The sequence below is a fragment of the Phragmites australis genome, chromosome 8 (assembly GCF_958298935.1).
Source record: "Phragmites australis chromosome 8, lpPhrAust1.1, whole genome shotgun sequence".
NCBI classification, from domain to species: Eukaryota; Viridiplantae; Streptophyta; class Magnoliopsida; order Poales; family Poaceae; genus Phragmites; species Phragmites australis.
The window spans coordinates 697067-713535 of record NC_084928.1 but is presented as its reverse complement, the minus strand read 5'-3'; the positions used below and the strand labels follow the sequence as shown (position 1 = coordinate 713535).

Genomic DNA, 16469 nt, shown 5'->3' with positions numbered 1-16469 from the left:
GATGTAGCAAGCACATCTTTGACAGATAGTTGCAGACAAAACATGGCCTCAGGAAGGTGAAGTAGGAGGAGTAAACAAAACAGGGAGGGATATAAATATAAACCACATTGTATTTGTTGTTGTAGATAAGAACCGAGCTGTCGTTGTAAGAACCAATATGAACAAGATTTCCGATTCCCAAAGCAGTGACCACTTGTTGGTGCAGTGCAGGTCTCCTACGGCAAAGGGCAAGTGAAATGAAGCTAGGTATCAAAGGCCCGTCCCTGTTACTCTTACCCAAGCATTGCTTTACAGCTTAGAAATATTCGTATGAAGACCAAACATGTACTCTTCTTGTGGTAACAATACCTTCTATTTTAGAAGAAAAACAGTTTAGTGCTATAGCAAAAATGTACAAATTATTTGTTCTTGTATTGTATATTTGTATATGAGAAATCAAGTTGAAATGAGTCTTGTTTTATATGTGATAAGTGATTGATAAGATTGTCGATTTGATTTGTCGAGTTTTGGATTGCTTGAGTTTGGTTGGAACATTTTGATTATGGACTAACCGGAGTTAGAGTTGAAGAAATGTGTTTGCTTGTCTTATGGTGTGTAGGTGATAGATGCAACTTAGCGGTCGTTGGTGGGTGATCGGTGCTAAGCGGGTGCTTGATGCCAGATGATTAAGGAGACCGAACGGAGTCAAAGGTGATCTTAGTTGTACACGCGGAGGTCAAGCACAGTATGAAACGGAGGATGAAGACGGTGTGTTGACAAAGTCAAGCGAAAGGAATGCTGGTGTAAGTGACAAGGCGGCCCGAGGGATCGAGAGCGGGAGAGACTTGTCGGCGATCAGGATCGCAAGACAGAGTACATGTGTCGACATCAGAGCGCTTGCTTAAGGTGTTAGCAAGTGACAAGTCAATGCTTGTGTTATGAATTATGTAGACTATAAAATGCTATATTTTTTTATCATCATATTCATAATTTCTTTGACTTAGTCAATACTTGTGTTAAGGCTAGTTCGATGAATATCTTGCTCTAGACTTCTTGATTCAAGTCAGTAGATTTGAGAACATCGCACTATGGTTTCTGTCTTTGTTAAATGTTTAGCTCATGATAGAACCTTGGGGAAACATGTGCTCCTTGTGTCGCAAAGACACTACTTGACTTGATCATGTGAAAACTTAATTCTTTATGAAAATATGAATAATCTTATGAAATCAAGTATCTTGTGCTAAAATATGATTCAATACGGTTGTCTTAAAGTCTTAAGATGTTTGTCGTACCAGTCGTGCAACATTTTGTTTGGATAAGAGGCAACTTGAGGATAAAAATGAAAGAAATGTATCTAATTGCTCAATTTTGTTTTAAATTACTTGATCTATCTAAGTTTTGGTTTCATATATGAGCGTTCGCAAAGTCTACTATCATGAATGCTTGTTTGGCTAGTTTGAGATTAAAGTTGGCTAGTTCTTAATACTTGTATTGCCTTGACACGAGTGGATGCTTATGTGGTGGTTGCTTTGAATATGATTCGGCTATGTAAAATTAAATGCGTCAATCAATTCTTCAGGTTTAACTTATGAAGCTTTATGTTCTTGTATCACTGTCTCTTTTTGAGCATTTGTGCAATTGTGAACTTCATCCTCTACTTCCTATAGCCCTTTGACGTTTCTAACAATTGCAAATGCTTTGTGGTATACTTGTGAAAGCTCATTAGATTTGCATGTTCATGTATTGTATAATATTTTGTCCTTAATGTTTGTATTGCCAGAGGAGGAGAAATGAATGGAAAAGGAGATAAATGAAAAATATGCACCAAATCACAAAGAAGAATCTTACATAAATGAAAAATACACATTCATCAAGTGGGATAATTTGATTTTGTGTTTTTGAGCTTTTATTGTTATTTTGAGGTTTTTGGATTGTCTTTGCTTCCCTTAGGTCTTATATAATCTTTCATATGCCAAGTGACATATTTTTACTCTTTTTTGAGTTTTTGTTCAATTGGATGAGCATATCTCCTTTAAACCAAAATCTTTGTGCTTTGAGATGTTGTCAATTTGGTTTGTCGAGATTGAGAAACCAAGTTAAAATATGCCCTGGTTTATATGTAATGAGTGATTGATAAGATTGTCAATTTGATTTATCGAGTTTTTGATTGCTTGAGCTTGGTTTGAGTATTTTGATTATGGATTAATTGGAGTTGAAGTTGGAGAAATGTGTTTACTTATCTCATAGTGTGAAGGTGACAGATGCAACTTGACGGTCGTTGGTGGGTGATCGGGGTTAAGCGGATGCTTGATGCCGAACGATTAAGGAGACCGGACAGAGTTAAGGGTGATACTAGCTGTACACATGGAGGTCAAGCAAAGCATGAAACGGAGGATGAAGATGACGTGTTGACAAAGTCAAGCGAAAGGGATACTGGTGTAAGTGACAAGGCGTCTGAGGGATCAGGAGCAGATGAGACTTGTCGGTGATTAGGATCGTAAGATGGGGTAAACATGTCGACATTGGAGCGCTTGCTTAAGGTGTAAGCAAGTGACGAGTCATGCTTTGAGAAGCATGCAGAGGGTTTCACGGTCAAGTCTTAAAATCGTGGAAAGATTAGAGGAATATTTGGCACCATCATGAAGCTTGCATCGAGGCGAAGCTAAGCTGTGAAGGCGTCGTGGCCGTTGGATGGACGGAGCAAGAAATAGATCAAAATATCCTCGATGGTAGGTGAGAGTGTACTACAAGAGAGATGTATTTTAGTAACAAGTTAGGAAACTTAGGGATCAAGTTTTCTAGGCCTATAAATAGAGGGGTAGAGCTATATGAGAGTTAGAACCAGCCACTTGAGCCTCTTTTACCACCCATTTGAGAGCCTACTGCTAAGGTTTTAGAGTAAAGAAAGATAAGTACTTAACGTATGTAATATGTAAGAGTTTTTGAGAGAAAAATATTTGTAACCTGCCTAAAATAGGTTAACCTATTTGAGGAATGAAGTTTATGTTTTTATATATACTTGAATTCTCTTCCTTCTAGTCTCTTTATTAGTTTCCTTACAAGTTTGCAAGTTTTTCTTTTTCGGTTGTGATTTTCTTGTTAATTTTCGTTTTTTTCTTTGAGCTACGATTTTTGAATCTTTGAAAGTTGTTCTTCTTGTTGCTAGAGGCATAAATATTTATATGCTCATGTATTTAAGAGGGTCTTGAATCAACTTGTGTTTAGATCATCAATTTGGAGAGTTGCTCTTATTTTGGTGATTGTCGTTTTGTTTTGTTCTTCGTTGAAGGTTTAACCTTTTGTGCTAAAGACACATAAAATGACCTTGAATAGAGCATATGATTCATATTTCATCCGTAGAGTTATAATATCTTAGAATTTTCTATCTTGTTTTGTCTCTCTAAAGTTTATACTTCTGTTTGTGCGTTTTTGAGACTGGTTGGATGAATATGGAGTACTTAGCCTATGTAATAGGTGAGAGTTTTTTTAGGAAAAATTCTTGTAATCTGCTTAAAATAGGGCTGATCTATTTGAGTAATGCAGTTTATGTTTTTGCATATGCTTGAATTCTCCTCATTCTAGTCTCTACTTGTTCCATTGCAAGTTTGTAAGTTTCCCTTTCTCGGTTATGATTTTCTTATCAATTTTTGTTTTTGCCTTTGAACTGTGATTTTTCAACCTTTGGAAGTTGTTCTTCTTATTGCTAGAGACATAAACGTTCATATGCTCATATATTTGAGAGGGTCTTGAATCCACTTATCTTTAAATCATCAACTTAGAGAGTTATTCTTCTTTCGGTGACTGTTTTTTTGCTTTGTTCTTCGTTCAAATTTCAAGCTTTTGTACTTAAAGACACATGAAATAGTCTTGAATAGAGACTATGATTCATATTTCATTCGTAGAATCATATTGTAGAACTTTCTTTTTCACTTTCTCTCTCTTAAAGTTTATGCTTCTGTTTATCATTTTTGAGAAGCGTTAAATGAATAAGAAGTAGACCATCTATTTTACAAGAAATTTATAAAATATCTATTCAACTCCTCTCTCATCGTCGTTCCCGGTCCTACAATATAGTGATGCTATGATTTTAGCACTGGAAATACTATTACTTAGTAAACTGCATTGATGCAAACTCATTAGTTTTATCCATTGCAATCACTTCGGAAAGAAAACAAAAAGGCCATCCCTTATATGCCAACAAATTACACAACCTAGCCTTGTTGGATAAGTCAAAACCAACCAACTCTTTACTGGTCCCTGTATATGCATCTCCCACAAAATGCCAACTGCCTGCGGTCACCATTCTATAATATACCATACCACCATCGCAAGCTCTTTCTTTGGTATTGCTATTGCATGGTAACAATGAATTTTAGGTTGGGCATAGACAATTGTCCATAACACCCATTTCTGGTACTATAAATTCACACAAAGAAGAACACAAAAGAGAAGAGAACGCGCTAGCTTGTTTCGTTTTTGACTAAAAAGTGAAACTAAAATTTAGCCATGTCTAGGAAATTTAGCTCCTGTTTGAATCTCGGTCATACTTCGAAAAATTTAGCCAATTAATTTTTTTATAGTAAAGTTATGTAAGATTTTAACGTCTAAAATGGTTCCTCTGATTTTTAGCCGGCAAAATTTTTAACTTAACATCGTATCAAACACTATTCTATTTACTCCTATTTTAACATGAACCTAATTTTGACCTAACCAAAATTTGGCTTGGTTCTCAGTGGAGAAGCAAACAGCCCATAATCACAAGCGAGTGGAGTAGCAATACAACATCGAGATCATGGAGACACCTTCCAGCGCAACCAAGGCCTGAGCCAACTCACGAACACCAACCTCCTCCTTCCTTGGTCCCCGTAGCAGAACCCCACCCCAATAAAAGCACCATGCCGGCAGTCCTCCTCCTCCTCCTCCTTCAGCTCCCCACCCCTCCCAAAACCCCAGTTCATTCCCGAGTTTCAAATCCGCCACCTTTCACACATACACACCTACACAAGAACCAAACCCAAGGCAAGGTCTCCTCAAAAGGACCACTTCCTCATAGCCCGTGAGCTCTCTCTCTCTCTCACTCTCTCTCCTCCCACCTAGCAGCAGCTGCTTAAAGAGGAGGGGAGGAGCAATGTCGGAGCAGCCATTGCCGCAGCCTCGGAGCAGCATGCGGGAGGCGCTGGAGAAGGAGGACAAGGAGAAGGCGGCGGCGGTCAAGGAGAAGGCGCCCGTGCCCAAGAACGGCGGCGGCGCCGGAGGCAAGAACGGGGGCGGGAACGGTGGAGGCGGGGGGAACAACGGCGGAGGGGGCCCGCCCGGGGAGGAGATGGCGCGGGAGATACAGGTGGTGAGGGAGGCGTACCGCCGGGAGACGGCGGCGCCGGCGTACGTGATACCGGAGGAGCCGCCGGCCATGGTGGAGCTGGTGGGCTGGTACATCTACAGCTTCTGCTCCTACTTCATCACCCACCTGCTGCTGCCGGTGCTCTTCCCGGCCATCGTCACGCAGGTCGCGCTCCCCTCCTCCGACTTCACGCTGGACCCCAAGTACACCGTCAAGGGCGCCACCTGCTCCGTCCATGAGATGTCCATGTAAGAGACATACCACCTCCACCTCCTTGCCTAGCCCCCTTACCTTCCCTTGTTTACTTAAATCTTTTGAATTTCCCCCCTTTGTTTCCTTACCCCCCCCCCCCTGTTATTTTGAGTTCTTGGTTCGTTTATTTTGTTTTTTTGGGTTGTTGTTTTGAGCTTTGATGGGTGTTTCAGTTTGCTTCTTTCTCAGTAGGTAAATGATTTATTTTCTGAGTCTTTTTTTTTTTAAAAAAAGAGAGATTTGTTTTCTTCTTGGTGTATTTTTCAGTCTGTTTTTTCCTCACAAGAACTAAGAGAGTGCAGAAGAGTAAGAGTTGGTTTGGACTGGTAAGATGTGCCTTTCAGATTTCTTTATCTCCACTACAACTTTGAGCTAGTGATCTGTGAGTTTTTCCTTGAGGTTTTCTTCCCTAGGGTTTACCCCCTTGCTCCTCTTGTTTAAGAGCTCTAAGCTAGTGTCTGCTTTTGAGATTTCCACCTGATGTCTTCTTACAAATAGTTCTTGTTTGTCTTTAGCAAACAAGGGAGCATAGGTTGCATGCTGTACTCCTCGTGTTCTATCTACTCTTTCTTCTATATCTTTTATTTTTCCTGCCCCTTACGCTAAATGTGAAAAGAAACTCTAGTGGAGCTAAAAGATTGAATTTTTCCTGCCTTCAGTCCATATCTGGTGTGTATGCAAAATAAAATCTAAAAGAAAAAACCGTGATTCCTCAGATATTCCATATTTCCTTGCTCTCCATTATTCGTAGCAGATAAGAGATTCGTGAGCTAAGCTCCAAAAGGTGATACTGTTTGGCCCTAAGTTGAGCGAGGCCATTTCCATACCCTAGATCTATTTAAGTTCAGTTGTTCTTTTCCTTGTATTTTCTCGCTCTAGACATGGTCTTGGACTGCGCATTTTTTTGTCAGTTTCTTTTTGCTAGTTCTCTATGGTGAGGCTCACAAGATTTCTTGGGAGGATAAGGTCAAGCAAGAAATTCTTAGGGGTGTATCTGTAAACATTTTTTTGTAACGTTCAACACTAGGTGGTGAAATCGAAAAATGGGTACTCCTGAGATAGGAAAGGGGTTCTATTGGGGCAGGGGAAGCCGTAAGTGTGAAATTTATGAGGTGCCAAGTGGAGACCTGTGTATCTCATTAAATTGCTCAGAAACTTGCATCCTTGCTTCATATAGCTTCCAGTTTTCATTTCAAAATAGGAATGCAGCTAGGAAATGACCCAAGTTTAAGCTGGTTACTACTCACTGCGCAGTAAATTTCTCTTGCAATCTGTGCAGTGTTGGCTGATAGATCTGGTTGGCATAGCTGGGTGTTACATTACTTTGTCTCACTTTTGATAGAACCAAGAAAAAGGGTGCGCAAAAGCAGTCCCATGCTTTGCCTCTTCTCTTTGGCCTTGGTCCCTTTTCCTTTTGAACAGGAAAAGAGGCCCCTAACCGTTGTGATTACAGAACAGCTCTTTGCTTTTTTCCCAAAAATACTTTAGATGGCTAACTGCAGGTCCAGCCAACTGGTAGGTGTGTTCTTAAATTGCACCAGGTCCAGCCAACTGATTGTTCATTCTTAAATGTTTGAACATTGACACCCTAACTCACAGATCGGCTTAGTGAATGACTTGATCTGTTATATGTAGTATTTGTGTTTATGTTTTTGTTCATCCTTTCGTATTTTCTATTCAAATCTGTCCTGAACTTTTTACTTGCTACATGTTCATATTATGCAAGGAAATCATACATGCTCACACCAAATTTGTGAATTATGGACAGGTACCAAAGGCTGACCAGGCATTCCATTGTCATTGATGGATCCCGGATGTCACCGTTGGGCTGGAGTGGTCTATCATGGGCTATAGGCATCCTCATTGTGGCGCCGATCCTCACCCAAACTGCGCACCACCTCGACCGTGGCCAGTACCAGTCACTCATCCTCATTGCTGCCACATCCTTTGGCTCATTCTTCTGCCTCCTCACTGGATTCTTCAAGACAGTATGGGTGTTCTTGTTCTACATCCTCTTCATTGCTGGAGCAATCATTGTTGCTGAGGCGGTGCACACCCGCAATCTTGGACTGATGATCCGTGGCCTTGCTGCGCACGATTCAGGCAAGCACCTTGTTCTTCGCCGTCGTGCTGCTGCCAGCCAGCTCACTCTGTATAGCACTGCCATTGGAGGCATTGGGGCTGCCCTCATGGCTGCGTTCATGTACCACATGCTGCGGCGCACTGACCAGCTTACTGGTCTGTGGGTCGTCTCCATCTTCAGTGGCCTTATCTGGTTCATTGGCATCTGCCATGGTCTCTTCACAAATCGGCCTAGCAGCTCATCACCCACCACGCCAATTGAGCCCAACTTTTTTACCAAGCTCAGCTACAGCATGACCCTTGTGCGTTACCCACAGGCCATTGGAAGCTTGGTTGCAGTGTTGCTGTCATCTTTTGCCACAATGTGTATCTTCACCAGTGGCACACTCTATGCTATTGGTGGTGTTTGCATCAAGCCAGTCCTTGTGCTTGTGCTTTGGATCCTCTACTTCCTATTCCCGTTGATCTCACTTCCACTTCTCCACCCAATCCAGATTATCATTCGTGCTGATGCTGTTCGCATGCAGCTGCTTGGGTTCATTATCTGCCTATTCGTGTCCGGTGCTGGGTTCTACTTCAAGGGCCACAGGTGGAGGGCTGCACACATCATCGTTATTGCCCTTGTCCAGAGCACTGCCAATGGTGTACTGTACTCGTTTGGTCGCATCCTGCTGCTCGACGCCTCACCGCCAGGGAAGGAGGGCGCATTTGCGGTCTGGTATGCATTTGTGCGGTGCATCGGTGCGATGATTGGCTTTGCTGCTGCATCAGCTAGCCCTGGGCGCGCTGGAGGATCATTTGCTGCTGCATTCCTGGGGAGCTTCCTTGGCATCATCGTGCTGATCTTTGGCAATGTTAGCAACATAGGGGCACTGAAGGCTGCAGGGCATCTCAAGGGAATGGACGATGAGAAGAGGCTGGGTGGTCTTGGCATGGAGAAAGGCGAGAGCATGAGCGCAGTCGCTGATTCAGGCGAAGGCAGGGGAAGGGTATGATGATTAAATGGTATATCTGGGAGGAAAAAAGATTGCATTGCTATGGAGGTTGTACTTGTGAGAAGGATTGTTTCTTGGTCTTGTTGCAGTGACACTGTTAATTGCAGTGCTTTGCCCCTTTTATTGGTGATGGATGACATAGTGGTAGAAGAGTGTGTGCTAGTTGTTGATGTGTTATTCTTTTGCTTGGAAGACAACTGTAACTGATGATATGGTTCTTTGTTCATCACCCAACCCAAAATCTCTAGCAGTCGAGCTTCATGATATCTGTCGAAATATGTGATTGTGTAGAGTGAAATAAACTTACCCTGTAATCTTTGTAGTGCTTAGTCACTTGTCAAATGCATTCACTGCCATTTCGTGCGTCGTTATTTCCTGGTGTGTTTAGCACTTTACTGCTCGCCCGGTTAGACATAACATTTGATATTTTTTCGATAATGAGACAATGTTTGATGAAAGGGCACATCGCGTCATTTGATGCAATAGTGTTTTTCAAGACAACAATGCAAGTTGCTTACGACTTTTTTCCGGTTTTTATAAACTGTTGAAGCCAATTTTTTAATTTGCGGAAGGCTGCATCTGGGCTAATTTCAACAGCATGTGATGCAATTCTTTCTGACTTTATCTGCTGATCATCGCACGAGACATTTGTACTTGCACGCATCTGTTAAAAGTCTAAACATCAGAACGAACGAAAGATCGAATAGTGCTGCTAAATTAAGAAAACGAACTTTTTATTCTCTCATGCTGTGGGCATCCGACACATACTTTGCATATCAAAGTTAATAACGGCTAAAAAAACAGCATCATGACAAAATCAAGCCTTAGTTGCTCTTTCAGAGTTTGTTTGGGGTCAGCTCTTTACACCAGGATTTTCCTTTTTCTTCTTGTGTTCTTGTCTTTACCTGCTCGAAGATCTCTCACCTCACCATGGTTCAAAAGTCAACAGACGACTCATACAATTCCTTCCAAAATAAGGTTCAAAATGCAGTCAATCTACGCCTGAAATCAAAAGAACAAAAAGGGAAAAAGTGAAAAAATAGACAACATACGCCGGCATATTTGCGAAAATAGATAACATACCGACGTATTTACAAATCTAGTACCGGTATTCGGCACATCAAAAATCTAAAAACTCGATTTCAGTCCTCAAAATCCGAAAGCAGCCCAAGCCCATTGATTTCGGCAACTCAGTACCGTATTTGGCACCTCAGGTGCCGAAAGCTCTTTATATTCGGTAATTGAGATGTCGAATATGACGTACAATGCTGTATTCGGCACCTGAGCTGCCAAAATCACGCCGATTGAGTCACGTGTTGTACGTGCTTTGGGTGCATGCGAGTCCGGTGGATACAGACAGATGTTGTCATTTCATGCTTAAAGCTGAGTCGTGTGGTCACTTCATGTTTAAAGTCTGACTCACGATATAGGTGTTGTACTGGCACCAGGGTGTGGTTACAGTAGTGTGTGTTTGCAATTGAGGCTGTGAACGACTATAATTGACTTACAACGAGCTTGTGGTGGAGATGAAGTAGTTGTCTGTATGCACTGAAGTGTATTCATGAGTACGTGAGCGGGTCCGATGGAATGATAATTATATAAATATCTAAATAATGTTTTTTATATGTTGAAAAGAATATGCTTGGATAGTATATTAATATAATAAACTTACCATCACATTGATTAAATATAAAATTTACAAATAGTTCATAACATAGTAAGTTAATATAAAACACTAACCATACATCCATCGAACTGAACTAATGAAATAGAAGGGTAAACAAAATAAATAGTCCTGCCTAGTATTTGCATAGTTCATAGTGCATAGATATTGAATACCTACATCATCTCAAGATGGCGGAAGAAAGTGGCGACGTAAATTAGCGGAAGAATGTCAGTTGTACCAGTCAATGCTATTAGGGTAAGATGTTTGTCATCTCTAAGGTGGTGATGAGAAGTTGTAAAGATGGATACCAGCAAACCCACCATCATTTTTAGGGTCATCAATGTTCTCCGGAGATGGAGGCAACAGAGGGAGGGGTCGTTGTGGTATGAAATCATCGTCGTCATCGTTATCTTGAGCTATCACGGTACTACCATGTCCTATTTCCTTGTCGGTTATACGTCATCTCGATGTGGTGCACGAACATCCTCTTGCAGTGGTTCTTGAACTTTCTCCTATATGGCCGCTGGAACGACGAGGCATTGGGGGCATAAAATCATCGTCCTTGTCATTTTCTGGATGAGTAGTAGAGGACACCCATGCACCCCTTAGGTTTGCTGACCGTTGTCGTCTTCTATGCAAACCAGGCATCACACCTCCGTCGAAGAGCATATACATCACTAAGAAGTTTGTGATCTCTCTGTTGATCAACTGTGCGTTTTCCAAGAACGTCTAATGCAAAATAGGAGCATTCGAATCAATGGAAAAAAGATAAGTAGGGTGACTAAATAGAAAATAACAAACCTGAATGTGGGATGCATACTGGCCTCCTAGAGAAACCAAGCACAGAAGGATGGTCGGCCAGTTCACACACCTTGAGATATGTTTGACACCGCTCGTGCAACAAGACCCTAAGGTCATCAATGGTTACATGTTGGAACGGAGCGGTTAACGCAGAACAGAAAAGTCTTGCATGCAATTTGGTCATGGCTTCCATTAGGTTGTTCTCCTTGAAGGAATTATTCTTCTATTCACGCATAACCTGCAAGGATGCATTAAGTGCTATATCGATCATCATAGGTGCACATGGAAATGTTGTACTTGAAGACCCCGCAATAGATTTATTGATCCCTGACTACAACGTTATGGCTCTGCAACAAAGCATGACTCCTTGAATATTTACGAAACAATAAACTAGTAGTAAATATCATAATTAATATGTAACAATGCTTAATAAATAACTTAAAACAAAGTTATATACCATAATTATTTGACAAACATTAAAAAATTAAAAGTAATTAAATTAACAATACCGTGAATAAGATGATGCACCAAAAAATTACATAAATGAAAAATAATTACATTAACAACAAATGAAAAGTAATTACATTGAATAAATTAAAAGTAATTAAATTAACAAATACAAATGCACCAAAAATTGCACTAGCTATTCAACGACGCCGTCGCCGCATGCAATCCCCAGGAGTGTAAGTGTCTGGCGGGTGTGTGGCTCTCATCCCAGCAGCCTGCGCTGGTCCCTGCCTCACGTGCTCTTACTTCTCATCATCATCGTCATGCCCTATGGGACCCCACTGAACGTGTATCCCGCTCCGTTAACTCGGCCCTGGATGTACCATGATGAAGGATCCTCATGCGGAAGTGTGGATGCTCCTAGAACGTGCTCCAATGGAGTCGGGTGAGCCAAAGGCTGACCCTGTTGGTACCACTGTGAACCCTTATGTGCATCGGGATATTAGGGGTACTGTCCGCTGAGGAGATCGGTGAAGCTGGCGGCCTGCATTGCAGAAGCCTAGTCAAACACATGCGTGCCACTCCAGTCAGGCATCTACTGCGAGCAGTCAATGGCGTCTTTGTGATGAGTCGATGATGCAAGCGGAGGTGTCCTCGTAATCTGGGGCTGTATCCACTGCGGGGCCTGTGTACCCAGTGTAAACTGCTCAGGGGCAGATGCATGCATGCACTCCTCAGCCTCAGCACCGGAACATGACACATGGTGCTCCGAAGCCGAAGGTGTCACACGCGACTATGCCCGAACTGGTTCCTCACGGGTACTGGACGAGCACCTGCTGTGGGAGGTACGAGATGGGTCCATGGATGGTTTGTCGTACCCCCTCCATCGTGAGGCACAGCCAACTAGACCATGTATAACAGATAGGAAGCCGGATCCTTTCGTCCTCATGTAGTCCAGAGAGGGTTCTGATCCCTCCGCGTTGATGACCCACTTGCTTCCTCATAAGCTTGCCCTACCTGCATATGCATCTCGTACGCCTCTTTGCTCTGTAGAAGATGAGGGTCATGTCAGTAATAGCGAGGTTTAATGAATGAAAATCGTTATAAGTACCACATCACGTACCACAACATGAAGAAGGCGAGTACGATCCTCGGGGAAGGGTATGGGGGCCGGCTCTACACATCCGCTGAGTAAGGTGGCACGCGTGCGCGGATGGTACCATGAAAGGTACTCTCAGTAAGTGGCGTCGTCGTATTGTCCAGTAGGAATGACAACATCCACTGCTGCTAACTCTGTCCAGCTCTTTAGGTGCTCGACATTCACAGATGCCTAGTCCTGCATGCCTCTGCCCCCTATACGCTCCTCCTGTATGTGACATAAACATTGATCATTTGTTAACATGGATAGCCAAAAGATACTAATGCTACCTACAATAACACACTTACTCGTGCGTCCGTTCGGCGTCTCGTGGGGGAGGTGCTGGCACCACTTATCGGTACCCGAACTGCCTCTATATACGCTTATTAAAATATACTTCCATGTTGTTCATGTACAACAAGAAGCATATGGTCAACCATAAGTCTGCGTCACGCCAACAAGAGGATGCAATGAGCCCTCCATCTGCAATTTTGGCCACTCGTGTCATACACCATGTATCTCACTCCACGAGATCAACACTGAGGACGTCCAGATCACTGATCACTCAAGAGTAGTTACCATGATTTTGCTGCTGACTCCACCTCAGCCTGGCATGAATCCATCGATACCCCATCATAGACCTCATGTCATCTGCAATGCCATCATAGATAGAGACTGGATAGTAGCTCTTGAGCACCTAAGGTCGACAAACCGGGAGGTACTCCCAACTCCATAGCTGTAAGAGGTGTAGGCAGCTTGTAATAGTTTCCTTCTTCTTTGATCGCTGGGTTGCATCACATAATCCTCTGTAGGTTGCAGTCAGTACAACAGATCCTCAACTATAAGATGTCAGCTTATAAGGATATGAAATGAGCTGACTCGCTAACCATACGATATGGGGGACGACATAATCATCTGTCGTGTTGCAGAACATAATGCCTCCAAACAGGACGTACAAGTACACCTCATAGTGCTGCATAAGTGTAGCCTCGTCCACATCCAGTGGGCACACACTGAACTATGGCAGCATATGAATCCAGGGCATGGAGAGGCCAGCATCCTTCTTGTCATATTGCACCCTAAACCTACAAGATGCAGAGGATCAATCAAGCTTGAATAACACTACAATATTTGAACTGCAGTGCATAACAAATATTTACCTACCTTGAACATAACTCTTCCACTGCTCTCTTGCTGGTCGTAAAACTACTAACGGGGCACCCCTGATTGGCAGCGCGGTCAACATGGCCACGTCCCTTAATGTTACGGCTATGTCGCCAAAAAGAAAGTGGAACGTATGTGTCTCAGGATGCCACCGGCCGATGAGACCTATGAGCAGTGCCTCCTCAGTCGTCGGGAGAGGTGTCTTGCCACCCCCCATGGGAGATCCGGCCATCATGAGAGTGAAAGGTAGTAGTCTTGCCCGTGTGAGTGGCTCATGTAATTAAGAGTCTAACTTCTTATCTTGTGGACACTCCAGGCTCACAACGGATCTAACTGCAAGAGATATCCAATACATGAACCGAGTTAATAGCAAATTATCGTGACAATGATAGCACATATAAATGTTGTACCTGCTGCCCTATGAAAATCATCCTTTCCCTATGGTTATTGTCGTACCATTGCTGAAGAAGCTCGAGAAGACCACCATGAGCCATGACAATGATTTCAGGCTTCATGGTTCAAGAAATAGGTGACCAAAAAATTGGAATATATTACAAGCTTCATGGTTCAATAAATAGGTGAATAACAAGCTTCATGGTTCAAATAAAAATACAACATCTGTGATGCCAGTGCCATAGATATATTATAAAATAAGTAGTACAACTAATATGTGAATAACAATTTACAATACAAACCATGTGTGCGAATAGCTTCGAAGAACAAAATAAAATGCAACAACTCTAATACAGTACAATTCAATAGTGGCCTGATAGTTCCTACTAACGAACCATGTTTGTACTAGTACAAAGCCCAGTCGTTGTTTCTACTCATCTTGAACAACGTATAAACAACAACCGAGCTGTTTGGAACAAGCCGTGGCCGCACACCCTCTAGGACAACAATATGTGACTGCTGGTTCACACGCAAAAAGCTCATAATATATGATTTCAGGCCATCTAGGTCAATAGGTACATCAACCGGACTCTCTATGTACTAGCAGTTCTGAATTATTACGAGCTTCTCGTGCAAAACAGCTAGACGTTCTCTATAATAAATATGGAAAGTCATACCGTATCTCATAAACAAATCTACATATAATAAAATAACTACTTAAATATATGTACAATACGCAGCTAATTATGCCCTCGATAAATAATAAGTAACAACACTCACCTTATTTAAATAATCCTATTAATCATGTTACTCTACTTAATCTAAGTGATTAAGATAATTAATCAAATAAATACAATTACACTAATTAATAAGATTAATCAAATAACTCTAATAATTCTAATTAAATCTATGTAAAAAATCTAGTTATACTAGTTAATGACATGCATACAATTATATCATGGGAATAATCTAATTACACTGATTAATGAATTTCATATTTTTAAATAAGGTGCATAATCTAATTACACTGACTAATGAAATTCATATAATCAAACTATTCAAATAATCTAAATACTCTATTTTATCAACTTAATATAATTTAACAAATGTAATTGAACGGATTAAATAAGCTACTTATTCTAATTACTATTACTAATCTAAGTATTAATTACATACATAATTGAAGGACTTACTGTAATTGGAGGTAACGTTCTCAAACTGTACAACAAGCGATGGAGCTCCTCTCCTTGCTCCTCGCCTCTCACTGATGCTGCTCCTTTCGTTTCTAGCCTCACCTTACTACTTCTCTCCTCGCCTCGCGCTACTGCTGCTGTTCTCTTCTCTTTGCGCTGCGCTATTGCTCTCCTCGTTTTATAGCATGCGCGACCATCATGCGATGCACCGAAAGCAAAAAAACAGCAGCATGCGGATGCACAACACCAAAACCGGACGAAACGACGTGACTGAGCAGCGACAACACCGCAATGGCTTTCAGCAATGACGCGATGGCACGCGGGCCTGGTGGCTTTCAGCAGCTAAGATACGGCATTGTTCACCGTATTCGGTAGCTCAGTTATCGAATACACGGAGATTTCAGCAACTGAGCTTCGAAATACGATGATCAGTGCTGTATTCGGCACCTTAGTTACCGAAAAAGGTAGGGCTGACCCGTTTTCGGTTTTTGAGATTCTAAAATCTGGTTTTCAGTATTTGAGGTGCTGAATACAAGTGCTAGATTTGTAAATACGCCAGTATATTATCTATTTTGGTAAATACGCCAATATATGTTATCTATTTTTCCATTTTTGCTAAAGATGAGTGATACGTCAAAGGAGCATACATGAAATGTGTACAAGGAGGCTACAGTCTCACCTATTTTCGTAGAATTTTTACTTTTTAGCTTTGTTAGAAAATATATTTTATCAATAGATTCTCCGAAAACATTATCTAAAAGTAAACCTTTTTCACAGTGTCACAATCTCTGACATCATTGGTCAGTTGCACGACGCCATGACCTTTGACTCTGTGCTATGCCAAGTTGGATCGGTGGGATGCCGTGTAAAATCACGTCGCCAAAGACCATGATGTCGTAGGTCAATGGCACGTGTGCCACAGCCCTTGGCGTTGTGCTATGGAACCTAAACGCAGGTCCGCTCCTTCCCTTGCCCCTCCTCGTCTCACTTTCCCCACCTGAGACAACAAGAGAGAGTT

At 41.9% G+C, this 16469-nt stretch overlaps 1 protein-coding gene across 1 annotated transcript; it reads left to right on the top strand.

Annotated features, from left to right (window-relative positions):
* The first annotated feature begins 4840 nt into the window (after positions 1-4840).
* On the top strand, positions 4841-9020 carry LOC133926112 (uncharacterized). Its single transcript, XM_062371880.1, has 2 exons — positions 4841-5568; positions 7341-9020. Exons 1-2 carry the CDS (start codon positions 5108-5110, stop codon positions 8647-8649), a joined length of 1770 nt encoding a protein of 589 aa, XP_062227864.1. The 5' UTR covers positions 4841-5107; the 3' UTR covers positions 8650-9020.
* Positions 9021-16469: the final 7449 nt, after the last annotated feature.

Coding starts and splice junctions, on each gene's coding strand:
- LOC133926112 (XM_062371880.1), top strand. CDS start 5,108: ATGTCGGAGCAGCCATTGCCGCAGCCTCGGAGCAGCATGCGGGAGGCG. Junction 5,569..7,340: donor TCCGTCCATGAGATGTCCAT/GTAAGAGACATA, acceptor AATTATGGACAG/GTACCAAAGGCTGACCAGGC.